The sequence below is a fragment of the Rhodamnia argentea genome, chromosome 3, assembly GCF_020921035.1.
Source record: "Rhodamnia argentea isolate NSW1041297 chromosome 3, ASM2092103v1, whole genome shotgun sequence".
Taxonomy (NCBI): domain Eukaryota; kingdom Viridiplantae; phylum Streptophyta; class Magnoliopsida; order Myrtales; family Myrtaceae; genus Rhodamnia; species Rhodamnia argentea.
The window spans coordinates 1863657-1890146 of record NC_063152.1 but is presented as its reverse complement, the minus strand read 5'-3'; the positions used below and the strand labels follow the sequence as shown (position 1 = coordinate 1890146).

The window sequence follows — 26490 nt, the reverse complement described above, 5'->3', positions numbered from 1 at the left end:
TTGTTGATCGGTGTTGCTCAATATAGTTGAAGGTTCAAAGTGATCGGATTGACATTGTGCGTAAAACTGCTAATTCAAGTCAAATATAAGAGGCATTTTTCATACAAAGGTTCACGCCACACAACCAATTGACTAGCGTCGTTATGATCCTGGTATGACCCAGATTTTGCAATTTGAACAGAGAAACTACCCAGCAACAAAAGCAATGAAATCGCAAACAGCTGCAATGTTCCTACATGCAGATAGGCTATGCCTCAATTGCCATAAGGTCAGATTAGGACTTCAACCCCCTCAATTGCCATAAGGTCAGATTAGGACTTCGACCCCCTACAAAGCTAATATAGAAACATCAACCCTCCAATAGTCCAGTGAACAAACCTACAAGTTCCCCAACCGTGAACAACCAACCACAAATCATACTTAATCTTATTGGCACATTGGCTAACACTATGGATTAGAAGCATGCAGAAGTGTTTCAATTGTTACAAAAATGTATCAATAAATACCAGACAAAATAGGGTTACCGCACCAGTCTATTTTTTTTTTTTTTTTTCTTTCGTTAAGTAAAGAAAATCAATTGACTACCAGTATTATAACGGGATTGAAATGCAGGCAATATAAACGTAATACCAACCAACTACAAAGACTTTTCTCCATCTAATATGATACAACTGTTTACAATATTTTGCATGTACATGCAGACAGTTACCAAAGAAATGGTCTTCTGGTGGTTCATATGCACATCACCTTGAATTTCAATTCAGAATCCCAACTTCATGAATGGGAATTAGCACGGGATTCCTTAAGGCTCTGGAAAATAATAGGATTCATTTAATGGCATAAATATACGCACTCATTTAGTAAAACAATATAACAAGTTTAGACTAACCAGTCGCTTGAAGGATCTGTTGTTTGCTAGATTCTTGGATTCTGCAACATCGGGTTTGGCACGGTCCAAGGCCTGGCAAAATAATGTCTACTATGAATAACAAGCAGAGCAAATCATGCTTCCAAGATATATTGTGATCACTACTATCCAAACTCTAAGAAATGAATTAGCATGTTAAAAGCTGTAGGTTTTATTACTTTTAGAGTACTAACAAGTTGGGGTTATATGTGTAATTATACTAGGCTTAGGGTTAAGCCTATAAGTACTTCTTATCTCAGAAATAAAATAATCACTCTTTTATCGTTAACATGGGTATCAGAGCCCAAAATCAAAACGTAAATCCTAGAATCAACAGTGCCCAGCGTTAGCCTCTGTAGATCTCACCAGAGACTCAAGATCGGCGTCGCCTAGGCTCCGGCAACCTCACCCAGCGTCGCCCAGGTCCCAGCGACCTTGCCCAGCGTCACCCAGGTCTCAGCGACCTCAGCCCAGAGTCGCCCAGACCATGCGATCTTATTTTGGGGTCGCGCACTACTAGCTAGTGTTGCTAGAAGTCGTCTAGGTCAGAAAACCTAGAAATCAGTGTTGTCGAACTTGATTTTTCTTGCCTCAGACCTCTCCATGTGTTGATTCCTCACGAATGATTGTACTTCAGGGGAGTTTCTGAGGCTTACTGTTATGTAGATTGAATGAATGGTGTTTGTTGAGTTGGTTGAATCTGGTGATCCGAGGAAGTGAATTTTAGTGATTTGTGGAAGTGATCTGTTGAAGTGAGATGTGTTTGCTGTTTTTTGGCTAAATTTACTGACCTGTGGAAGTGAATCTTAGTGTCAGAAGTGGGAGTGAGTTGAAGTTGATGATGTTTTTGGCTGAATTGGTGATTAGTGTGAGTGAAGTTGGAGTGGCTGCTGGGATCGTTGAATATGGTACTAGATTTGACTGAATTTGGAGTTCCGTGGTGTTAGAAGTGTGAATGTTGTGTCTGAATTTGAAGTAATATTTGTGGATACTCGAAGAAGTTGTATAGTAAGTGGTGTGTTTTACTTGATTGCATACGGGTCAAGTTCCTAGTGTTAGTGATTAGAGGTTTGTGGAGATGTCTACTGATTCGTCAAGTTCTCCATCTATTGTTTCAGGATTGGCCCTCGCTAGTGCTTCTTCGAGTTCGGGATCCTTGGTCCATATTATAGTATGACAGGTTTACACAATACCTTGGTCAAGTTGGACAGTACCAATTATTCTTCTTGGTCAATGGCTCTTTCAACCTTTATTTACTCCAATCGCCGGTCTAAATGACTTGAAGGAGAACCACACGAAGATCAAGCTAGTCTAGAAGAATGGAAGTTCGTTGACGCTACTTTGCGTACCATTTTATGGGAAAGTATGGCTGAATCTGTTCGCCATCTTTTCATGGATTGTGCGACAGCCCGTGAGGTGTGGACAAAATGTGCTTTATTATATTCTAGATAGAATGATGAGTCGAGTTTGTGATATGTGGGAGGTTTTATTTGAAGCCAAAATTGGCGATGTTGGGTTGGCAGAATATTATGCTCATTTTGCTTCTTTGTACTAGTGCCTCAAGTCTTATTTCCCACCTGCTACCACGCTTACTCAGATAAAGCAACGAGAAGCGGATATGATAACCGTGCTCTTTCTCCGCGGTCTTCGTCCAAATCACGGTGCCCTTCGACAATAGATAACTTCTCAAAGCACTCTTCCTTCCATAGAAGAAGTCTATTCTCGGGCTTCTCGTTACACATCCAGCCTGAAGACTTCAGCAATGGCGGACAATAATGCCATGGTGGCTCGTGAAGGTTAAGAGACTCGTGGCCGTAGTAGTGGTCGTGGACATTGGAATTCTAGCAGAGTTCTTATTGTAGTCGCGGTCATGGTTTTCGGGGCCGAGGTGTCACTTGTGGTGGCGATAATAATACTTCTAGAGGAGGCCGTGGAAACCGTTTTTGTACTCATTGTCGGCTTTCTAGACATACTATCGATTATTGTTATGACTTCTACCCCGAGCGGCGAGGTCTACATGCCTCTATTGATACTAAACCTTAGATTCCTTCACCTGAACCATCTTCCGGACAGGGTACAATAAACTTGACTCGTGCTAAATATGATGAGTTGGTTAGAGCACGACAGAGTGCGAGTGGTGTTGTATCTGGTCCTACTACTACTTTGACACAGCACAATGATCCTACTTGTCTACTATCCAGTACAGCTACTCCTCGTCCTTGGGTTATTAATTCGGGTGCCACTCATCATATGACTGGTGATTCTCATATTCTCACATCCACCTCGTCTGTTCCTTCTACGTTAGTCACTTTAGCAAACGGTTCTCATTCAAAAGTAACTGGTACAGGTTGTGTATCATTAAGTACCTCTGTCTCCTTACCTTTCGTTTACCATATTCCAAGCTTCCCCGACAATTTATTATCTGTTCTCTTACTCGTGATCTTGATTGCGATATTATCTTTTCTTTATCTTCGTGTTCTTCGGGATCATAAGACTAGACGCGAAATAGGTGGAGGGCGTGAGGCTGGTGGACTGTATATCCTGGACCCCGATATTATTGTTGCCGCTGCAACGATTCCGAATAAAGTCGTGAATGATCCATATCGATTACATTGTCGCCTTGGTCACCCATCGCCAGGCGTACTCCGACGTTTTCCTTTTGTGTATAGTTCGGGTCTTCGCTTTAATTGTGAAACTAGTCGGTTGGGTAAACACCATCATGTCTTTTTCCCCTTGTGTTTCGACTCATGCTTCCCAACCATTCAAGTTAGTTCACTCCGATGTGTGAGGTCCTAGTCAAGAGTTTTCATTTGGTCTTCGTTATTTTGTCACCTTTATTAATGATTGTACTCGTACAACTTGATTATATTTAATAAAAGATCATCCGGAAGTTTTTCATTCTTTTCGCCAATTTTATAATGAAGTTCGTACTCAATATAATTATTCTATTAAGCGTTTGTGTACAGACAATGCTCGTGAATACTTCTCTTCTTCTACATTCATTATATTTTTTGAATCTCATGGTATTTTACATCAAAGTTCTTGTGCTCACATTCCGCAACAAAATGTAGTTACTGAACGTAAGAACCGTCATTTCTTGGAGGTTGCGCGTTGTCTACTTCTTCACACTCATATGTCTTAAGTCCTTCTAGAGCTATGCTCTTCTTACGACTTGTCATCTTATTAATCGTCTTCCATCCTCCGTGTTGAAAGGAGCTATTCCTTAAGCTTTTCTTCATCCCGATCATCCTTTGTGGTCCGTTCGTCCTTGTATTTTTGGATGTTTGTTTTGTTCATTCTGTCTCCGGGATTGGACAAATTATCACCTCATGCTGAAAAATATTTATTCATGGGTTACTCTCATACCCAAAAAGGGTATGCCTGCTATAGTCCTACTCGTTGTCGGGAGTATATTTCTGCTGATGTGACTTTTTTATGATCAAGCATATTTTGGCGATGTTCATCCTCAAGCACCATTAACCATGGATCTTCCGCCACCCTCAGCACCTACATCTCAACCGAAGCCACCGCCTATTAATTCTAATGATGCTCCACCGGATCCAGGGGTCACCACTTCAACTCCTCTTCAAGTCTATACACGTGGTCCTCGCCCTATTTGGGGACATACATCTCCACCAGCGAGCGTTCCACCGCCACCACCTTCGGTCCAAGCTCCAATTCTCTTCCACCGTCTCCTAACGGTTCCCCTATTGCTCACTGTACTCGATCTCGGTATCCTCTTTCTAATTTTGTGTCTTATCATAACTTAAGCCCCGAGATATCTGTCTTTGTGTCATCCCTTGCATCCGTATCCGTGCCGAGTAGTGTGCAAGAGGCTTTGGCCCATCCAAGTTGGGCTCGTGCTATGGAGGAGGAGATGGCTGCATTGCATCATAATAAGACTTGGGAGCCGGTTCCGCTGCCGGGAAATAAACAAGTGGTCGGTTATCGCCGAGTCTTTGTTGTCAAACACCATCCGGATGGTTTAGTTGAGCGCTTAAAAGCGCGTATTGTGGCAAAAGACTATACTCAAACTTATAGTATTGACTATAACGAAACTTATTCTCCAAGAGCCAAAATTCCTTTTGTTCGTATCGTTATTTCCTTGGTCGCTCGATCTCAATGGACTCTTCATCAGCTTGATGTAAAAAATGTACTCCTTCACGGTGATCTTCACAAGGAAGTATTTATGGAGAAACCACATGGGTTTGTTGCTTAAGGGGAGAAGGTGTGCCGGTTGCGAAAGGCTCCTTGTGGACTTGAGCAATCTCCTCGTGCTTGGTTTGGCCGCTTCGGTGATGCGGTTATCACTTTTGGCATGCATCAATGCGGTGTGGATCACTCATTAATTAGTATGTCATCGTCAAAAGGAAGTGTTATTCTTATTGTTTATGCTGATGGTAACATTGTCACGGGAAGCGATGTCGAAGCATACAACGACTCAAGCGGTTTCTCCAAAAGGAGTTTTAACACTAAAGACGTAGGTCGTCTTCGATATTTTCTTGGCATCAAAGTTGCATGTGCTAATGGCAACATTGCTCTCTCCTAGCGGAAGTATACTCGACATTCTTAAGGAGGTTGGCTTACATGATACTAAGACCGGTGACACACCTATGGATCCTAGAGTGAGGCTTGATAATGAACATGGAGAACTTCTTCATGATCCAAAGAAGTATCATCGGTTAGTAGGCAAGTTAAATTATCTTACCATTACTCATCCAGATATTTCATTTTCTGTTAGTGTGGTGAATCGGTTTATGAGCTCTTCTCGTACTACTCATTGGCAAGCCGCTCTACAAATTGTTCGATATTTGAAGGGAGCTCCGGGTTAAGGATTTGTGTTCCATAATCAAGGTCATCTTCGTATAGCTCATTAGTCTAACCCCGAATCTTTGGAGGTGACAGGATATTCTGATACTGATTGGGCTGGTTGCCCTATGGATCGCCGGTCTACTTCGGGATACTATGTCTTTCTTGGTGCTAATCTTGTGTCGTGGAAAAGTAAAAAGCAATCTGTTATTTCCCGATCTAGTGCAGAGGCCAAGTATCGTGCTATGGCTAATGTTACAAGTGAACTTCAACAGGTTCGTATGTTATTAGCCGAGATTGGAATACCTATGACCGGATCGTCTACTCTCTGTTATGATAATCGATCCGCTATTCATATTGCTAGCAATCTAGTGTTTCACGAGCGAAGGAAGCATATAGAGGTGGATTGTCATTTTGTTTGGGAAAAAGTGAACTGTGGAGACATACGGTTGGTGCACACGCGTTCTGAAGAACAACCAGCAAGCATTTTCACAAAGCCTCTTCAACGTGGACGAGTTACATATATTTGTCATAAGTTAAGACTTTTTGATATGTATGCTCCGACTTGAGGAGGAGTGTTGGTTTTATTACTTTTAGAGTATTAGCAAGTTGGGGTTATATGTGTAATTATACCAGGCTTAGGGTTAAACCTATAAGTACTTCTTCTTATCTCGGAAATAAAATAATCACTCTTTTATTGTTAACAAAAGCAATGAATCTGCAGCTCAAGAACTACAAGCAGCAATACTGCTTGCTTTTAACTGTTCCATTACAGTAAAGGGTGACGGGATTAGAGAGATATTGTCAACATGAGGAAAGAGACTATGGTCTTATAGTGTATACAATCCACACAAAAACAGTAGTGGTTGTGTTCCATGGAAAGTCCTAAAGTTGTCTGCAAATATAGCAGTAGAACCCAAATGGACACCGGGCTTTTTCTCCCTTTCATTTTTAAGCAACAAAAATCTTGTGCTTCCATTTTGACAAATAGGTGACAAGCTTTCATTAAGAAGAAAAAACTTACGAAGCTATCTTTAGCAGAGATAAACCAAAATAATGAGATATTCATGCTCCAAGAATAGTTAGGAATACATAATACAAAAAAATGCATTTATGAACATATGCTCTTGATAGCATTTTGGATTTCCTTATACCCTCCCTCCCTCAAGCATATCTTAGGTAGAAAAATCAGTTGAAGAGAAATATGTAGGCTGTAGTCTGGAGATGTATCTAATTGAGGAACAGAAATATGAAGAACTTTTCGTGTGAGTTTTATAGTTATGGCATGTCAAAAAGGGGGGGAAATCCAAGGGATCAGAATTTCCACAGGGCACCCAATAGACTTAATGTCAAAGATAAATTGATGTATCCTCCCTCTTCGAACATGAACTTTAAGATAAAATATTTTATCGTTGCATTTGACATTAGAACCTAGAGGTGACATTATATTGACAAACTGTCCAACTGGAATACCCACAGAACTTGGGAATACTTAAAACTGCGAACTGGATAGATTCATGTATTGAAAGGAAAGCTAGCTAAAAAGAATCACCAACTAAGAAGGACATACCTCTATTAATGACTCCACACGACGCCGCATACGGGTATGCATAAAGCCCTCTGAGCACTTGAATACATGACGAAGATATTGCAATTAAACGAATGAAACATCAGTTAATCATGTCAAATAATGTAGAAAAGGTGACTTAAAATTAAAAGGCCTAGCCATTTCTCAATTCTAGTGCAACCTCCAAATCTTATTATGGGCCAAAACAATAGGTATTTGAACTTATCGAAGATATATTTGTTTAAGTCTATTAAAATCGGCTTTACATGAATTGAATTAAGAAGTTCCGTTGAACTATGTGGCATAGTGCAACACAAGTTAATGACATCAGACAGACAAAGGTCATTTAAAGCCTTATTTATGTATACGAATCAGCGTGTTTTTAAATGTTACTCACCTTAACATGATAGCTAACATAGGCATGAAAGGTCGAAAGACTTGAAACTGTACGATCCAATTTTCTGCCTTCTACATGCCGAGGGAAAATGACTGCATTGCAGTACTTGTTATTATATAATCAAGAAAAGGAATACAATCAGAAGAAATAAGAACTTATCAGTAATTACCAAAAGAAACAAACCCAGCATTTGCTGATAATGCTTCCACAGGGGCTTTATTTAGTTCTAGAGGAGGAGAAGAGGACCACAAACAAGGAGGCGCATTGTTGAGACCAGCAGTCCGCCTTGCTTGCACGAACTCCTGTGTAAATGTGATACAAGAGGTAAGGGTATTTAAACAAGCAACAGAATTTATAGCAATGCCCGAGAAATGCAAAAGGAAAACTCGACTCTGCTAGCTCACTTGTCAATCGAAAAGTCCTTAATGAGACAGCAAAAGCTGGTAAACTCTAGAAAACTTGCCATACCTGAAGGAAAGAAGTTGCAAGAACAGTGTCTATGGAATCCTTAAATCTCATTGGAAACACAACAATTACCTTGTCCACCTGAAAATGATGTAATAAGAATCAACTGGCCAACCTTTGAACAAGTAAAAGAAATGACACCCATATATTTAGCATCAAAGCTTTATTACTAGATGCGAGAAGATTGGATTTCCAAAGATGAGATTAACTAGATATCTGATGTTAGCTGGGAGCCTGAAATGGAAGGTAAGCAGGCAAAGAGATTGAAAGGGAACAGGAAATAACATCTGCACTTGAAGAGCAGTGCAGAACCTGAAGGTGTGAAAACCATCATTGAAAAACATTACAAACACAATGCTGTATCTAATTAACAACTGACCATTGGACACATACCCGCGGAATGACGAAAAATGACTCATTTGGCCGATGGACTAGGGCCACAAGTTGATCCATATCAGAAGAAATTGTCTTAGTGGCAAGATGCTTCAATAATGCTCGCAACGGAGCACCTAATACTATTTCTCGGACGGATGCAATCTTAACCAGGAGAGCTTGTCTACGGTCTGCAGGATTTTACAATAATAAGAAAAGTGAGATTAATATGCATTCAACGAAGTACCAGTACTTCAAGCTCTGCCAATGAATGAACATGGAAGCTTGTCATCATCCAGAGAAACAAATCAACTCTAATTTTGACGAAAGAAGATAAATCTGTTTATCGCAATGAGAAAAAGGATGCTAAACTCAATGCATTTAAAGTATTACATATAGACACTACAATCCATTTGCATAATGTAGTTGCATGAAGAGTCTTCATGCAATAATGTAAAAAATTTAGCACATAAAAGTGCCTCAAACTAGAAAACAATGAAGACGATGTTAAAAGAAAAGGTTCCCACCCCTTAAACCTACTTGACTCAATGTAGACGTTTCATCAAGTAAAAATCTCATCGAACTCAGAGTCCACGTCCCCAATCTACACCGAAAGGACACTACAGTGCTGGAGTTATCATCATTAACACGACAGAAAAAATTAACCCAATCATGCTCCTAATGAATCTCTTCTCCATATCAAAGGTGAGGGAAATTCATAATGCTCCTTTAGATTGCTTAATTGAGTAACTATCATGATTTGTTACGAGATCTCATCTTTTTACTAGCCTGCTTATGCAAATAAATTTTCTTTGAAGGAATCGGCTGCAAAACCATACAGTTGGTGACAATGTCACTACAGCTTAGATAGGCAAGGATGCGACACATGGTGCACAGAAATAAACAAAATGCTAAATGGTTTAGGACCAACTGCATGATAGTGGCTCTACTGGGCTATCAGAAGCCTCAAAAGCCTAAATATATGTGTATGCACATATAAAGGCAATGCAAAGTAAGACAACTAGCATAGACAAGGTGCATTTGCATATTACTTCATTTAGTCGAGACAGCATCATACACAACCTCAAAAATCATTTCTCAAGAAATGAAATTGAATCACAACCAAGAAAGCACCCTTCAATAGCAGGAAAATGCAAAATAACTTTCACTGAGCTTCTAAAGGAAGAGAAAAATGTCTTATTTGTCTAATAGGGAAATGTGTCTCATCTATGCAGGACAGGAAACAGTATTGTATCATTAATAGAATTCCTGGCAAGTAAGCTGCTCTCTTTCACAAAGGGTCGCACTAGGCTTGGTGCCAGCACAAGAGTAGGGGATGAACGGGTCAATGTACAGTCTGAACTTGAGGAGGATTGAACAATTTCATGGAAACAAAGGCAAATGTCAACATGTAGACTCTTTATCCTCCAACTGAATCTTACAAACAGGTTAGCATGCCCTTGTTGCCTCTCCAATTCAACTTAATATACTTTCAGAAGGCTAAGAAAGAGATAAATGCAAGATAGCTCTAGATGAAAAGCATCAAGGTCCATATGCACTATGATTCAATCTCTAGTTCGAAGTCAGTGGCACATATCCTGATGAAACTCTTTGGTCCTTGAAGTTTGAAGGCTCACAATACTCCGACATTAAGCTGTATTCTTGACCCAAAGATGTTCCGAATCCTCGCAGGGTACTATTGGGATGATAGAACATAAATGTATAAGGGTGAGAGTTGACTTTCTTTACTTGGAGGCTAATAAGTCAGGATTTGGGCAATAAGATTTTGGGGGGAAAGATGGTCTTAACTGAAGTCAAGATAAAAATTCATCAGCTTCATGATGAAAAGATACCACATATCAATCCTAGAGCTCCCCAAGCCTCACAAACCAGGAGTATATAGTATGCACAGGCATGCATGGACATATGCAAGGTACATGTATCCATACACTAGCACTCCAAGCGACAGTGATTCTAGTTGTGAACAATGAAGAGAACACCCATCCAGTAGTATCAAGGAAACAAATGAAAGATCCTCTTCCTGCTAGACTTCAGTCAAATTTGAATCCAACTCTATCAAAAGGACAATAATGTGGGCACGCGTGTGGACCCATCTATGCTAACCAAGTAGGAGTCCAACTAAGAGTCTAAGACTCATTCGTCAACACAACAATTGGTCCCCAGCAAAACAATTAATTACTGGGAGATTTCTGTCAGCACTAAAAAAAAAAGGGTTGTAAAAAACCAGCTCCAGTCAGAAAAGACACTGAAATAGGTGACCAGTCCATTTATAAACTTAGTCTGGCAAAACCCATTGATGATCGTTCTATTTAAACCACAGCATTCATTAATGTCCTTGCCTCAACAATACATGGGGTCCTTGTCTCGTTAATTTTGTCCGCACTTTATTTTGGTATAGTGGGCAACACTGGATTAATTACTGAAACTCAATCCCACAACAAAACACCATAATTTTTTGTGATGAACCTGCCCATTAATGGTGTTGACTAAGCCGCACATTTCTTCTACTTTGGGGAGCTCTATTGTACAAGGTCTCAAAAACTAGGGGTAGATATAAGTCAACGGTTAAACAGTAAAAATATCATCAATGCGGGTATCCTTCTCAAAGAAAAGAGCTGATGAATGTTGCATCATATCCGTAGCAAGCTATGATGACCTTAAGAAAGAAACTTGCTGAACCTTCATTTGGAGGAAATTTCGAAAAATTTAGTTTCAATGTGAGGTTAAAGCCATCCCTAGGAGGATCAAGAATTTGCACAACACCAGCATATGCAACTTTTACAGCTTCAACGGCTCCAGAAGGAAGTCCACCAGGAAAATCAGTTTCTGGAGGTGGAGTGGGTAATGAAAGCGACAGCAGCACGAGATGTGGATTCTTCATTGAGACCTACAAAATGCTCCAACTAAGGCAAGGATATCCACCATTTACAATTATGACAAAAAAACTAAATCTATCAGCTAATCTCACTTATATTTGTTTTCATTAGGCAGATTACAAATTACCTGGACATGATATCGGATGTCATCAAACTCAACCCAGTGATAATCAAGTTCAACTCCTTTCTCAATACTACAAAATAAAAGAATAGACATATCGAGGTCATCAAAAATGAATACAAGAACCAAATAAGCTGCATTAATATGTACATTTTAGTTGATAAAGAAAGAGTATTCATTCAACATCGCAAGATCGAAAAATTAGAATTATAAGATTGACTACATCGTCTATGTTAAGAATCTCATACGATTAGAGGTTAATTGAAATTAGCCTCTTAAAAATTCGGAAGTGTCTCACTTTAACCCCAGTCATTTCACTCTTTCAAGCTTATTTCCTACATTTACAAAAAAGCAAACTTTTGCCAACAGAAAAATGAACCAAATCTGTTGCCAGACCTCATAGTACACTGTTCTTCTCACTTGAAGTTTGATTGGCATAGCTAACCCATTTGCTTGTAAAAGTGTGAAAAAAAAAAAAGAAGAGTAGAAATCAGAAGCCAAGATCATCTCTTGAAGTTGGCCCCACGAAAATGGCATCTGTCGGTCACATATGATTAAGCACAACTGCCAGTCTGCTATCACAACATATATCTGATATCTGGAGTACATTGAAGAGCTGTGTGAGTTAAACTAGAAAAACAGAAACAACGAGGGAAAAGGTATCCAAACTTGGACGGCCCAAATGTAATCATAACAATAAACACCAAGATATTTCTGAATGGATTAGATCAGCTGCTGCATACATCCTCTTATGGCCTAACACTGTTTAATATGAGATCTTCAGTGGGATCAAAGTAACATAAATCTCTCCTCAAAGCCTCCATCCATCCACACTCTACAGGCCTTTCCCTACCTCTTTTAACCTGAATTTCCCTCACAGGGTGTCATCTTCTCACGGAGATGTATAAAAGCCGCAATAATTCCATCCGTAAACCACTTCAACCAGCCCCCCTCATCACATCTCCACTGGGGTTACGCTAACTTTCCCTCGAACAAACCCTTCCCTAGTCCTACCTTCTTTCGACTGTCCAGGAATCTACCAAAACACTCTCTGTCTCAACGGCACTAATTTCGTGGACCATAACCATCTGTGCACAATGTATCAACGTTCAACATCGACCTCATCGTACGGCTCAGGGGATGTGCGCTCGAGTCTAAACGGCATTATCCGATAACGCAGAACACCATACGTGCGTCTCCACCATTTTAATGAACTCACGCTCCGCACTCCCATCCCCGGCCTAATCGATGGAAACCTCAGATTTTGGAATGCCAGAAGAGGAGTCTCAGCAATTACAAACCGTTCCACACGACCGAAGAGATCAATCAACACGAAACAGCTGCAGAAGGCGCCGCCGACAGAATCAACGCATCGGCGCGAAGACAGCGCAGGACGAAAGGAGAGGAGGGAAAGAACGGCGGCAGGGAAAGAGGGGAGCGAGAAGAAGAAGAAGAAGAAGAAGAAGAAGCGATTGCGTACTCTCGAAGGCGATTGAGCAAGGTCTGGAGCAGGAATCTGGAGTGGGACTGGAGCAGTATCATCGCCGGAGATCCGATCGCTTCTTCGCTCGCCTTTCAACTTCGGACGGAGTGAGTGCGCGCGGGGGCGACTCTCTCTCTACTTCTTCCACCTCCGCCCGGCGCAAGCCTTATTCGATGTTCTTTGTCCCCTTTCTTTTTCCTTTTCAAGCTTTCCATGAAAATGAAAACGGAAATGTCTTTGTATTATCTATTTTTCGAAAAAGATGATGATTTTCCATAACCCATAAATAAAACTTTAAGAAAATTTCAAATAAAGACCTAAAATGCTCTCATTTTCTTAAATAAAGACTTAAAATGAGTCTTATTTTAAAAAAGAGACTGAAATGGCCTCTTTATTTCAAAGATTATGACATTTTCTTTTTTTGTTTCTTTTTCCTTTTTTCTTTTATTTTTTCCTATTTCTTTTTTTCTTTGTTTCGGGAGACTAGGTCGGTGAGGAAAAAAATGAAATAAAAAAAGAAAAGATTTAAAAAATAAAATGATGAAAATACCCTTGATAAGGTATTTCTTTGAAACAAAAAAAAAACACTTCAGGCCCTTATTTAGAATAAGATCCACTTTAAATTATTATTTGAATTTTTTCCTAAAATAACTTTTAATGGAGACTTATTCATTTTCTTTGTTCTTTTTAATTCTCTTATTTTTTTTATTCGAAATGAAAAAAATAAAAATATACATATGTTGATTTCTTTCTCTAATTTTATTTATGACAGGTTTTTGCTCTTAATTTTCTTAAGGCATGTGCTTTTAGCAAAGCAGCCCAACACATGTTTTTTTTTTTTTTTGGTAACCCAACACATTTACAGGTACTTTTCATTGACAACCGAAAAAAACAGAAAATGGGTAAGTTTTAGACATATCAGAATTTCTTAACCAATAAATGCCTACATATAACTTGAGAAACAATTAGTTTGATGTCGTCACAAGAAATATCATTGACCTACATTTTTCAACCAATTGTAACGCACTTATGCATATTATAGATAGTAACATCGGGATTAAATTATTCTAGTGTTCACCTTTTTATAAATTTTTATTACTTTTTATATCCATTTGAACTTTAAAGAGATGTCAAATTGTAATCCTCTTTAAAACCTTTAAGCCTACTCGAAAATTGACCCACTCCCGATTGAGCTCTAACATAATCCCCTTCGATCAAAATCTAATGTACTCAGCACTCGAAAAAGCTAAAAAAAGCAAGATAGCCAAGTGATGGATGAATTATGATAATGATAATGTCCATAATTAGTGTTAATCATATCCTAAGTAAATATGTTTTACATTAATTTTCGAATATGGTTTGATTAAGATCCATATGAAAAATGAAATGTTGGAAGAAAAAGAAAACGGGGAGGGTAAAACTAAAAAGCCTGAACCGCCATCTTGTATTGGCTTCTCGGATCCGGATGTTGTCGGGAAGAGGAACACAGATGTGATGAGAGAGAGCGAGAGAGAGAGCGCATCGATCCTAAAGCCTACTCCTTTCGCCATTGCAGATGAGGCCATGGTTGACCCATCTCGTCGAGTGAGCTAGCGAGCGAGTGGCTCAGTCCCAGACGCAGTCGGGTCGCCCCGCGATCTTCAAAGCCCTTCGCTTTCTCTCTCTGAACCGGCTGTTGCTGCTGGCAACTCGGGGAGCCTGAGCTCGCTGCCTTCGTGAGTAATGACGGGGTAAGAGGAGGATGGGACGAGGAAGACGATCGAGAAGGTTCGGGATCGGAAGGGCGGAGAGGCATGCCGACGGCGGTGGTGCCGGTTCGTTACCCCTTGTCCGCCCCACATCCCCCACGCCCACCACTTATCGTCGTCTCCGCAACAGCAACAACACCATTACTGCCTCCTGTTCTTGTTGGTACTTATACTCTCTCTCTCTCTCTCTCTCTCTCTGGAGCATGAATTCTCCTATGGCAGGAAGGATGGGCATGATTAGCTTCGGCTAACGCATGGGTTATATAGTGATTTTGTTCTTTCTTTTTTTTTTTTTTTTTTTTTTGGTAAGGTGATTTTGTTCTTTCTTGATCTCTTGAAACATTGTTCTTGCTGATGTCAGGTACTGTGATTTCAAAATCTATGCCCTGAATGAGCCGCTTCTTCGTCTTGGCCAAAGATATTCCAGGTTCTCTCCTCTTGTTGTCGTGTCATGTTATTCTGCTTGTTGGAAGGTGTAGGCTTTCTGTGGTACATTAAGCTACCTGGAACGTGCAGGTATTTTCGCCTATGGTTTTCCATCGGTGTTGGATTTGCGCTCACGGCATTGCTCGGCATTGCTCTGGTCTGTTCTGAACCTTCTATTTCGGGTATCGCTTGTTCCACGGGTTATTGGTAACTTTGCTAATGCCGGTGTCTCCTTGAATTCGGTGCAATAACTTGGTGGATGGCCAGGGTCTCCTTTGTGAGTTAGCTCGGTCATTGCATGTTCTTCACTGCAAAGTGGAGCTTGGCAGTCTGCTGTTTGGATTTTCTCCCATGGTTAGGTTGCTTTGTTCGGCTCAGATTTCATTTGGCACATGACAAACAGCTTGAGCAAAGAGTAACATGAAAATGCTCTCCAGGTTTCTGATATGACCATCTCCCTTGCTGATGCTGGATATATTTTCCTCTCAACCTTGATATCCGTGTCCTGTCATGAATTTGGGCATGCTGTCGCTGCTGCAAGGTCAGCTCCTGAAGTTGATCCTTAAACTTGTCAATGCCTCTTCATCAGTGAATCATGTTGTAGGTGCTAGTTGCAAGATCTTCATAAACAAAGACATAAAGCCATTGTAAGCCCCAGAGGATCACAAGCCAAAAAATGCACCAAGTAGTTCAAACATTTGTGACTATCAAGTGGAATCTTGTTCCAGATACTTCAGTTCAGATATAACTGGAAGTTACTATGGTCAGAGAATGTTTATATTAATAAACTCATGGAATCTTGGACATGAATAGAGTACCGTAATCTCTTCGTTTGAATTATATGGATGCCACATGGGTTTTGAAGAAAGTATAGAACAGCAAAATAAGACTATGAATCCTTAATGGAATCTGTGCAGTTTTCACATCTTAGCTTGAGAATCTGGTGTACGTTCACAGTTAAAAGGTAGCAAGTTTACTTGAGGTCAAGGACTTGTCAGGTGCCAGTTTCAGGGGTGCTAAACCTGGTATGAACATCATCAACCCACTTTCGCACCTTATGCGGCAAAAATAGGAGAGCATGTAAAATTGCATGGTCGGGTCACTGCATGAGAAGAAAGCTCCAAGCGTGAGGGGTACCAGCTGACGTAGCCAAGAACCTTGTGTGAATATTGACTTTGTTTAATTACAAGTCACAGTCACATTTAACAATTGAATTTAAGAAATATGGAATGCTAAGAAAGGACAGTAACTGTTAATCATAAGCAAGACTATCAGTTAACTTTGTAATGATCTTAAAAACAATAATGTAGTGGTGCTAGACTGCCTCTGTTCACCATTACCTTTATTGAGAGTCTTTCACACCTTATGCAGCAAAAATAGGAGAGCATGTAAAATTGCTTGGTCAGCTCACTGCATGAGAAGAAAGCTCCAAGCGTGAGGGGTACCAGCTGCATAGCCAAGAACCTTTGTGAATTTTGACTTTGTTTAATTACAAGTCACGGTCACATTTAACGATTGAATTTAATAAATATGGAATGATCGATTTGAAGAATAATGAAAGAGGAGGGGGAGTAAAAGGGAATGCTTAGAAATGACAGTAGCTAATAGTTATGATCTTAAAAAGAATAATGTAGTGGTGCTAGACTGCCTCTATTCGCCATTACCTTTATTGAGAACCAAACTTATTAATTTGAAAAGGCAAAGAGAGAACTGGTGATATATTGACTCTTGTAGATACTATTGTACTGAAGTAACTATTGTTGTTATTCAATAAAATAATCGATTTCTTGAATTTTAAATTCAACTATGGGAAATTACATTGTGGTTGATTAAGAAACCAGAGAGGAAGATGTGTAAATAGACAACAATGATAAGGACGCGCCGTATTGATTGACATTACCAATTTAAGTTCTGCTTCTGGTATGAAATTGTCTGTCATATCTCATATTGAGTGCCTGACTGGACAGATTGTTTGCACCTAGAAGTTCTTTTCCTTAAATTTATGAAACTCTAGGTTCTCATGACATTTTATAGGCACCTGTTCAATGGAAAGCAGTGAGGGTATGCAAGCAGATTATGTTGCCATTTTTGTAGCGGTATTGTTTCCTGGTGCCCTGGTGGCCTTTGATTATGAGCTGCTGCAGGCAGTGCCAAAATTTTCAGCTCTTCGCATATACTGTGCTGGTATATGGCATAATGCCGTGGTAATATAGAAACTTCTATATTTGAGTACACAAATCTAATTCTGCCAACTTCTTTTATTTCAAAAACTCACATCCTTTTTCTTCTATCCAGATATGTGCAATCTGTGGATTAACATTGCTACTCTTACCATGGATCCTTTCGCCCATGTACATACATGGTGAAAACCCTATGGTAGATGCATTATCTTTTCCTATGTTTGATTCAAGTTATCTGGTGTGCTATTTTCTGCTTGATCATCTCCTTGACGATATTTGCTTTCAATGTGGAATAGGTTTTAGATGTGCCCAATTCCTCGCCTCTCTATGGTTACCTATCTCCTCGTGACATGATCTTGTCAGTGGATGGCGTACCCATTCACAGTCCGCAAGAGTGGGTGGATCTGAGTGCTTTGATTGATGGAGTTGCATTTCCAGAATCAAACTATGCTAAACATAACATAGATGTTAGGGAAGGCTATGGTGAGAAGGGATATTGTGTCCCCAATGTTTTAATAAAAGGAAGTGAGAAGATTCTATTGGTAGATAACATATCAACTTGTCCTTACGACTTTAGCAGCTTTACTAGGACTCCTTGCTCAGAAACAAGTTTGTTATATGACCACCCTGGAGATGGTGCTGCAATCAGAAGAGACCACACATACTGCTTGAACTCACAGGAAATTGTCAAGCTTAAAAAGTGCGGCACTGGGTGGCTCGAAGCTGTCACCAATGGAAGCAGCTGCATCTGTTCGGAGGTTTCTTTTCAATATAAAGCGTCTTGCAGTTTTTGGTTTATGAGGTGTCATCTTGGAGGACATAACTGCAGCTGAAACTCTTCTAATGCCTGCAGGATGAATCTTGCTTAGCTCCAATACGGGGTCCAGGTTCAACATGGATTGAGATCACATATGCAAGCCCCTATTCTAAAGAATGCTTGCAATCCATTAGAAAATTAGATCCAAGTTCTTGGACTTCTCTATCAACAGAACCAAACTGCAGTGGAAGGTTTGTTTATGTCGGTGACTTGATACCCTTGGCAAATTCAGTTTGGTTAACAGCGTATCAACCACGCTGGGCATTTGGGATTGGCACATATCTCCCATATGTTCTGGAAAAGATTCTGACATGCACCTTCCATGTCTCTCTAATGCTAGCTATTGTCAATGGTTTACCAGTAAGTTTACATTTACTTCATCAAGCATTTCTTTTATTTACTATCACGTGCTGAGATGGGCTCATAGTGCTCATGTTGAAAGTACACTGGTTTTCTTTCCTTCACATCTTCAAATTTTTTATGCTCTCAACTGATTCAGGAAAATGAATAGAATAAAGAATTTTGGGTAGATGGGTTGCTTTGTGAGTCAGATGGGTATTTTCCAAAGCAGTTACCTCGGGTGGACGCATGAACTTCTCCAAAGTTTTTGCAACAATTAGGAAAATTGCAAAAGAACCTCCTCGACTTGGGGTTGATTGCAAGTTACTTCTTATCCCTTCATTTTTGCATTTATGCTGATCTTTAGGATTGTTGCAGTCATTGTAAGTTTTTCTCTCAATCATCAATCACTTGCAGTTGCCAAATATCTTTTCCCAAGTTGTGGTCTTATCCATGATTGAAGTTTGTATGGTGGGGGATTAGCACGCAAGCGCATGTGAATGTCCAATTAGATTTTGTGTTCTAATCATGGCAGTATGTGTTTTACTAGGTGTTCCTGTTGGATGGAGAATCCATCTTGGAAGCAGGTCTTTGCTACAGTGGTTTGCTGAGTCCAAGGGAAAGAGAGAGAGTTCTCCGAGTAATTCTTTGGACTGGAACGGTGATGTCTATCATTGCCTTGTTGAGGATGGTTCACACAGCCTTTCTTTGAGCTCCGGATGTTACATATGGATTGAGAACTTAGGTTTCATGGATCCGTGCAAACATACAGAGTTTGCACAGAGAGACTCAATTAAGTAGTACCCATCTGCTTGTTTTTTCGGTTTACTCTTTTTGTAACTTATACACTGTTACGTTACTTGAGTGTTTTTTAGATTTTATTTCTTTCTACTTACATGGGGGCATTATGTTCATTGTACAAGTTATATAATATATTGCGGTAGGTGTAGGGTACATAACACACAAAAATTGAAAGCCGTTCTTTTGGCTTTTCGTTTGTTTCTTTCTCTCTTCTTCTCCTCTCGTTTTCTCCTCTTTTCCTTCTTCTCTCTTGCTTATTTATTGCAGTTTCTCTAAGCAGCTTTGTGACATGGTATAAGAGCAAATTGGACTACCTGATTCCTTGATCGTATTGCTAGTTTGAGAGTCCCTTAATACCCTTTTTCCTTCTCTGGTGCGCAGCCACATAAAGCTGCAATTTCTATCTATTTTCTCTCCTAGTCTCAATTCATATAAGACCAAGAGAAATCAAATTCATTAGGTTCTCTTTGCGGTTATGGATCTATTTGCAGCTATAAATTGCAATACTTACTAATCAGTTGTTGAAGGATTAGAATATTTCGTCGATTATGATCGATTGGTATCATATGATTTTCATCAAAAATACACGATTGTTGGTATTGATTATACCGAGCGAAGGACTGTGTTATTTCTTGCATTGAAGTTTCGGTCTTCTTGATTTGTGGTAGATATATATTTATTTCGAGATTATCATCATGAATATTAGTAATCTTCTACAGACAATGCTAATATTCAGATTACCATTATTAAATTAAATGGGGCCTCTAATTACTTGTTGTGGGCTCAAGATGACAAAGTTTATGTTGATGCCAAAGGGAAACTCAATTATCTTACAACCGATCGCTTGATGCTAATGCTAAAGAGTATAGTAATTGGATGAGAGAGAATGACACATTTTTTATATGGTTATGGAATAGCATGGAACCATTAATTACTGCTAATGTGATGTTCCACACAACTGCCGAGGGAGTGTGGGATGATCTTATGGAGAGCTACTCACAAGACAAAAACATGTCTAGAGTTTATGAATTATACGAAAAGATTTTTAATTTTAAACAGGGGGACAACTCTCTTGGAGAGTATTACGGTGCTTTAAAAGGCATGTGGGAAGAACTCAATCTTTATCAACCCATCACTACTGATCTTGAGAGACTAAAGACACAACGAGCTGAATTTCAAGTGGCCAATTTTTACCGGGTTGAATGCTGACTTGCAGCCCGTGAAGAGCCGGCTTCTTGCTGGAGAGAAAGTTTCTTTCATGAATGAAGATTTTTGTCGGATGCGGCGCATTATCTCTACATCTTCTACATTATCTAAAGACAATACATCACTTGTGGCTAGTAGTGGAGGTTGTGGTCGTGGTGGTGGAAGTAGTGGACAAAGTTTTGATCGAGACAGATATCGATGTACATGTGGCAAATTTGGTCATAACACTTGTTGTGCCAAGCATGGCAAAGCTTGAGTATGCTCGGCGATTGTTCTTGTAAATAATGTTGTGTCCGAAGGGAGGCTTGGAAATGTGTCTTCCGGTGACACGAATCCATCTATCCCAACCGAGGTTAGTTCGTCTAAGTCTGCGACTCGGGATGATCTAGTTACACAACTTCTCAAGCGTATCCAGCAACTAGAGGCTTCCAATTCCTCATCTACTTCAACTCTTGCGCAAACGTATAACATGTCTATTTTCTCTACTTTATCTCCTAGCACTTAGGTCATTGACTCGGGAGCTTCTAGCCTCATGATAGGTAAGCAAGAACTATTATCTTCTCACCATAACTCTAGCCTTTTATCTCAAGTTATTTTAGCTAATGGTTCCTCTACTTGGGTGATTGGATCAAGGAGTATTTCACTCACACCTTTGTTATCTCTGTCTTCTGTCTTGCATGTTTCCCAACTTCCTTTGAATTTGTTGTCTGTTTGTAACGGCTTGGGCCCACCACGCTTTCATTGCGTCACTTGCAAGATATTGTTCACTTTGGACACACAATCCTCACAATTTTGTTCTTCCGAGGGCCGCCCATACAACCCTCAAAAAAACGCGTCTTGCAAGTCTAGAGGGCCCATTACCATATAAACTAGCCCAAGACTCCCCTCCTAAGCTATGTGGGACAAGGGATGTCACACTATTAGTCAATTAACTAAAGCTCTTAGTTGTTACGTTACATTTTACCCCTCTTCTTGCATATTTCAAGATCTTCTGACAAAGAAGACGATTGGTGGAAGGCATGAACGTGATGGACTCTACTATCTAGACGGTGTCTCTACTATTGATGCCGAGTGCTCTAGTGTTCTACTAGTCCCCTATTATGGCATTCTCATTTAGGACTCTATTTAAGTTAAATCGGATAATTCCTGCGTGTAAATCAATTTCTATCCTTGAGTGTGAGGCTTGTGAACTTGGGAAACATCATCATAGCTCTTTTCCTAGTCGTAGTGACTCTCATGCATTTACTTTACTTGAACTTATTCATTTGGATGTTTGGGGGCCTACTCGTATTGCTAGTAGAAATGGTTTTAAGTACTTCGTTATTTTGTGGATGATTATTCTTGTCTTACATGACTCTATATGCTTCATGATCATTCTAAATTTTTATCTGTTTTTCAATTACTTCATCATGACGTCACTAATTAGTTTAATATATTACTTAAAATTTTGCGAACCGATAATGCTCTAGAATACTCACAGAAATTAGTTTCTTCATTTTATTCTAATCTTGCCATTAAATATTAAACAAGTTGTACTTATACTCCTCAGTAGAATGGTGAGGTTCGGAGAAAGAACCATCATCTTTTGGAAGCCGCTCGTTCACTCTCGTTTTTTATGCAAGTCCAAAATTATTTTGGAGATCCTTACTTCCTGTTACTTAATAAATCGTATGCCTTCTACCATCCTCCATAATCAGTCAACATAAAGTGTTGTGTTTTCTAACAATTCATCATTCCCTCTTACCCCTCGCGTCTTTGGATGTATCTCATTTGTCCATAACTTATGTCCCGGTGCTGATAAATTATCCCATCGTGTCAAGAAATGTGTTTTTTTTCAAGTATTCACATACTCAAAAGGGAAATCGGTGCTATGATCCGATGACTTGTACACAAAAATACTCTTTTGCTTACCCTATTGAGCATTATATGTCTCTCTCATATCTTCCTTCCCCATCACATGACTTTGCTCTATCATTACATACTCACACAATTCCTACCACTACCACTAAGGCCTTGTCTCACCTTGAGTGGAAGAGAGCTATGAATGTGAAAATGGAAGCTCTAGAATCCCGCCAAACATGGTCTTTAGTTGATCTTCCTCTTGGGAAAGATGTGGTGAAGTGTCAGTGTGTGTACACTATCAAATACAACCCAGATTGCTTAGTTAAGCATAGGTCTAGCTTGTTGCTAAAAGTTCTACTCAAACTTATGGGATGGATTATTTTGAGACATTTTCCTGTGGCACGTCTCAATTCTGTTCATGTTATTATATCTCTTGTTGAGAATTATGATTGGCCATTATATCAACTGGATGTGAAGAATGTTTTTCTTTATGGCGATTTGTCGGAGGAAGTATATATGAAGCAACCTCCTGGGTATGTTGCTCGGGGGGAGAATGATAGTAAAGTATGTTGGCTGCATAAGGCCATTTATGGGTTAAAACAGTCTCTAATAGCATGGTTTGGGAAATTCGGTTCAATGATCTTCAAGTGTGGTTTCCACCGGTGTTATTTTGATCATTATGGTTTTGTTCATGAGGAGTCGGGGATGGTCATTCTTGATGTATGTATATGTGAATGACATAATCGTCTCTAGCAGTGATGTCATTGGCATTTTTGAGGTCAAATCTTTTCTTTAATAGCAGTTTCAAATTAAAGGCTTGGAAGTTTTTAGGTATTTTTCTGGATGTTGAAGTTTTACGAAGCACGAAAGGTATAAATTTATCTCAGCAAAAGTATGTTCTTGATATTTTTTTTTTCTCTAAGACTAGTACACTAGCATTCAAGCTAGTGGATACTCCTATGTATTCAAATCAAAAGTTGGAGTTTGATGATGGAGATGACATTGAAAATAAGCATCAATATCGGCGTTTAGTTGAGAAACTAATTTATCTTACAGTTACTCGTCTCGACATTTCCTTTCTTGTTGGTGTGGTGAGTCAATTTATAGAGTCACCCAAGAAGGCTCATTGGGATGCTGTTTGTTGCATTCTTCGAAACCTTAAAGGCTCTCCCGGTAAGTGATTGATTATAAACCGAATGGTTCTTCTACTTTGGTTGGCTATTCGAATGCTGATTGGGTTGGATTAGTGTGTGATCGGCGGTCTACGACTAGGTATTGCACTTTTCTTGGTGGTAATTTGATTACTTGGAGAAGCAAGAAGCGGACTACCATTGCCGGATCTAGTGCAAAGGTTGAATATCGTGCCATGGCATGTATTGTGGCTAAATTATTGTGGTTAGAATCCCTTCTCCATGAGTTTTTACTAATCAACCAATTGATATGATATATGATAATCAAGTAGCTATTTATATTGCTGGGAATCCTATTTTTCTTAAGCAAACTAAGCATATAAAAGTTGGTCATCACTTTGTTCGTGATGCTATGAAGCAGAAATTGGTTGCTACTCCTTACATTGCTTTTAGAGATCAATTTGCTGATATGTTCACCAAAGCGTTGTCTCGTCCTGCATTTGTTAGTGATTAAACCAAGCTTGGCATGGGTGACCTATATGCTCCAGTTTGAGGGGGAGTGTTACGTTACTTGAGTGTTTTCTAGATTTTATTTCTTTCTACTTACGGGGGGGCATTATGGTCATTGCACAAGTTATATAATATATTGCGATAGGTGTAGGGTACAAAGAACACAGACATTGAGAGCCGTTCTTTTGGCTTTACCTTTGTTTCTTCCTATCTTCTTCTCCTCTCGTTTTCTCGTCTTTTACTTCTCCTCTCTTGCCTATTTACCGCGGGTTCTCTAATCAACTTTGTGACACACACAATGCTAGCCATCCTCACGATGTGACTTAGATTGACTATCATCCATCGTAGACACACGCTAGCAGGGAGAACCTTACTCAAGAATGTGATACCTTGAGGAAGCAATCCGGTGAGAAAACTCGTGAATGTTTCCAATTTAGGAGGATCTTGTCACTTGCTCTTAGGACGGACTGGTTGAAGGGCCGAACTAGCTAGTGGACCACAATTTTTGGGCTAACGTAATGGATAGGATATGAAATGAAATCCTTCTCGCCAACGGAGCACATTCGTTAAGTCCTTGAGGTACGGGCGGCTGCATATTGCGCCCATTCTCAGTGCATGTCATTTCATGTGGAGCAGTAAAATTTGGCAACCGAACTTCTGTTCTAGAGTTTCTATTGAACAGTGGGTAGCGGTGAATTTAGGGAGGGAAAGTGTCGAATTTTGGGAGACAATGTGCAGATGGCCAAGGAAGGACATTGGGGTGTGCTCTCTTGCTGTCAAATTGGCAGATCCGGTACAAGGAGTAATGTTGGAAAAGGACTGGGTTTAGCTTAGAGCCCAACGCAAGGCCCCACGAGCTCTCTAAACACAGCATGAAATTCTCTCGTGAAGCCGGATATTTTATCCGACTCTTGGCGGCAAAGGAGAGATTTTGCCACGGTACTTCAAGAGAAAAGACTCGATGTAAGCCGGCGAAAAAGGTAACTCAACATCCACATAGCTAAAATGGATCGTTCTTGTGCAAAATTTTTTGACGCAGAATAGCGACGATCCATTTTCCTCCATCAGCGCTGTTTATATAGCTTTCAGTCAAGCCCTCTCATGACGGGGTTGGGCTCAATTCAGCCCACGTTAGCTAGGCCCGTATTAAACCGATTAACAATCTTTATATCTTTCCTTTATTAAACCAATCCCGTAAAGCGGTAAATTACAATATCAATTAATGTAGCCGGCGTTATGAAAACTCTTACACTTGAGTCATGCACATTCTTGAACCGGCACACTTCGGTTCAGCCCAAGACTAGAACTAAATTCACCCAAATGCCATCACGATGGGCATGCTCAAACAGTCACATCCTCTGCATGATCCCATTCTTCGGAAGGAGGAGGAGACCGGAAACTCGCGTGGCTTGCGCGCAAGACTCCTTTTTCAGCTTCGTGACCGCCTAATTACCCGGGAACCGGCGACGCCGCTGGTGATGGTTAGGAGGGAGCGCCGTTTTCGGCCATCGTTGGTGGTGTGGCCATCATCGTCGTTTCCGTCGTGGGTCACGGGCAAACCATGCACAATAAATGACCAGGGAAGCGTCCACGACCGGACAAGCCGGTAACATCCGGGATTCCAGGCAAGGTCGCTGTCGATGTCGTTGTACGATGTATCGACCGAGAAAAGAAAACTCAGAAAAGGAAGGCACCAAACTCTGTTACGAGTCTAATGAGGGGGGGCGGCACATGGAGCGCTCGCATTTGCAGAGCCCTCATGTGAACCATGTCCCTCTCTCTCTCTCTCTCTCTCTCTCTCTCTCTCTCTCTCTCTCTAACAGTTAAAGAAAGACTGAAGACGTCTAAAGATGGCGATTTTGATTTCTTTTAGGTGAAGGGAGGAGAGAACATGGGTAGTTACGGAGTCGCCATCACTACTGGCTTGTACCGGACCAACCGGCACCCGATCTTTCGTTGTCGGAATCAGGCTTGGTTTGGCTCGGCCCCGATCGAGTTTTGCTGCCAATCATGGCTCCGACACTTCCGGCCTTGGATTCGAAACTTGAAAATACATAATCGAACTCAGACTGCGATATCCATGTAAGAATTTCTGTAATGCCACATACGAAGGCTCCTCAAGTCTAGAATGTTAGATCAAAGCGTTGGATTAACATTCAAATATCTTGAGAAGAATTTTCTCATCACATATTTTTGAGATTTCATCGGATTAACATAGAAAGCGCTCTGATCATGTCTTCAGATCATCACGCCCCTCCTCTTGTCTTTCTTGCCCAAGAGACCCATATGATCTTAAGAGCCTACATGTGCATCCGCCAACCCTAAGAGCCCGGGCTCAACTCGGCCATTCCGGCTTAACCGATGCGAAAACATAAAGAAGGGCGCTCCTTACGTTTTCAATTTGACAATGTTGAAATTAGATAGATCCCTCGAATGACCGACAAATTCATGTGCAATTTTTCTTTCTTTTTTT

At 40.2% G+C, this 26490-nt stretch overlaps 2 protein-coding genes and 1 long non-coding RNA gene across 6 annotated transcripts in view; 1 reads left to right on the top strand and 2 right to left on the bottom strand.

Annotated features, from left to right (window-relative positions):
• The window catches only part of LOC115754969 (actin-related protein 2/3 complex subunit 2A), a 41027-nt gene extending 27811 nt beyond the window's left edge, over positions 1 to 13216 (bottom strand). Inside the window, exons 1-10 of one of the 4 annotated variants that reach the window (XM_030694170.2) lie at positions 13016 to 13210; positions 11542 to 11608; positions 11218 to 11425; positions 8539 to 8708; positions 8149 to 8226; positions 7850 to 7982; positions 7681 to 7772; positions 7287 to 7343; positions 890 to 961; positions 639 to 810 (exon numbers count right to left, since the gene is read on the bottom strand). In XM_030694170.2, the coding sequence (XP_030550030.1) occupies positions 775 to 810; positions 890 to 961; positions 7287 to 7343; positions 7681 to 7772; positions 7850 to 7982; positions 8149 to 8226; positions 8539 to 8708; positions 11218 to 11425; positions 11542 to 11608; positions 13016 to 13077 (975 nt within the window). In that variant the 5' untranslated portion in view covers positions 13078 to 13210 and the 3' untranslated portion in view covers positions 639 to 774. Of the gene's footprint in view, positions 1 to 638; positions 811 to 889; positions 962 to 7286; positions 7344 to 7680; positions 7773 to 7849; positions 7983 to 8148; positions 8227 to 8538; positions 8709 to 11217; positions 11426 to 11541; positions 11609 to 13015 lie in introns of those variants that run through there. The other 3 variants (XM_030694171.2, XM_030694172.2, XM_030694174.1) reach the window with 3 other exon arrangements.
• A 1223-nt stretch (positions 13217 to 14439) lies between these two features.
• LOC115754968 (membrane-bound transcription factor site-2 protease homolog) lies at positions 14440 to 19374 on the top strand. The gene is made up of 10 exons (XM_030694169.2): positions 14440 to 14929; positions 15128 to 15193; positions 15283 to 15349; positions 15460 to 15546; positions 15630 to 15733; positions 17249 to 17396; positions 17488 to 17568; positions 17669 to 18130; positions 18226 to 18549; positions 19079 to 19374. Exons 1-10 carry the CDS (start codon positions 14760 to 14762, stop codon positions 19238 to 19240), a joined length of 1671 nt encoding a protein of 556 aa, XP_030550029.1. The 5' UTR covers positions 14440 to 14759; the 3' UTR covers positions 19241 to 19374.
• Positions 19241 to 24438, bottom strand: LOC115754971. The gene is made up of 3 exons (XR_004017031.2): positions 24311 to 24438; positions 20638 to 20642; positions 19241 to 19368 (listed from the first exon to the last, which is right to left on the bottom strand). It is a non-coding gene; the product is annotated as an uncharacterized LOC115754971 (long non-coding RNA).
• Positions 24439 to 26490: the final 2052 nt, after the last annotated feature.

Excerpts from the sequence above, each read along its gene's own strand:
- LOC115754968 (XM_030694169.2), top strand. The coding sequence starts at position 14,760 with ATGGGACGAGGAAGACGATCGAGAAGGTTCGGGATCGGAAGGGCGGAG. Across the intron at positions 15,194-15,282 it reads CTTGGCCAAAGATATTCCAG|GTATTTTCGCCTATGGTTTT; the intron begins GTTCTCTCCTCT and ends TGGAACGTGCAG. Across the intron at positions 15,350-15,459 it reads CATTGCTCGGCATTGCTCTG|GGTCTCCTTTGTGAGTTAGC; the intron begins GTCTGTTCTGAA and ends GTGGATGGCCAG.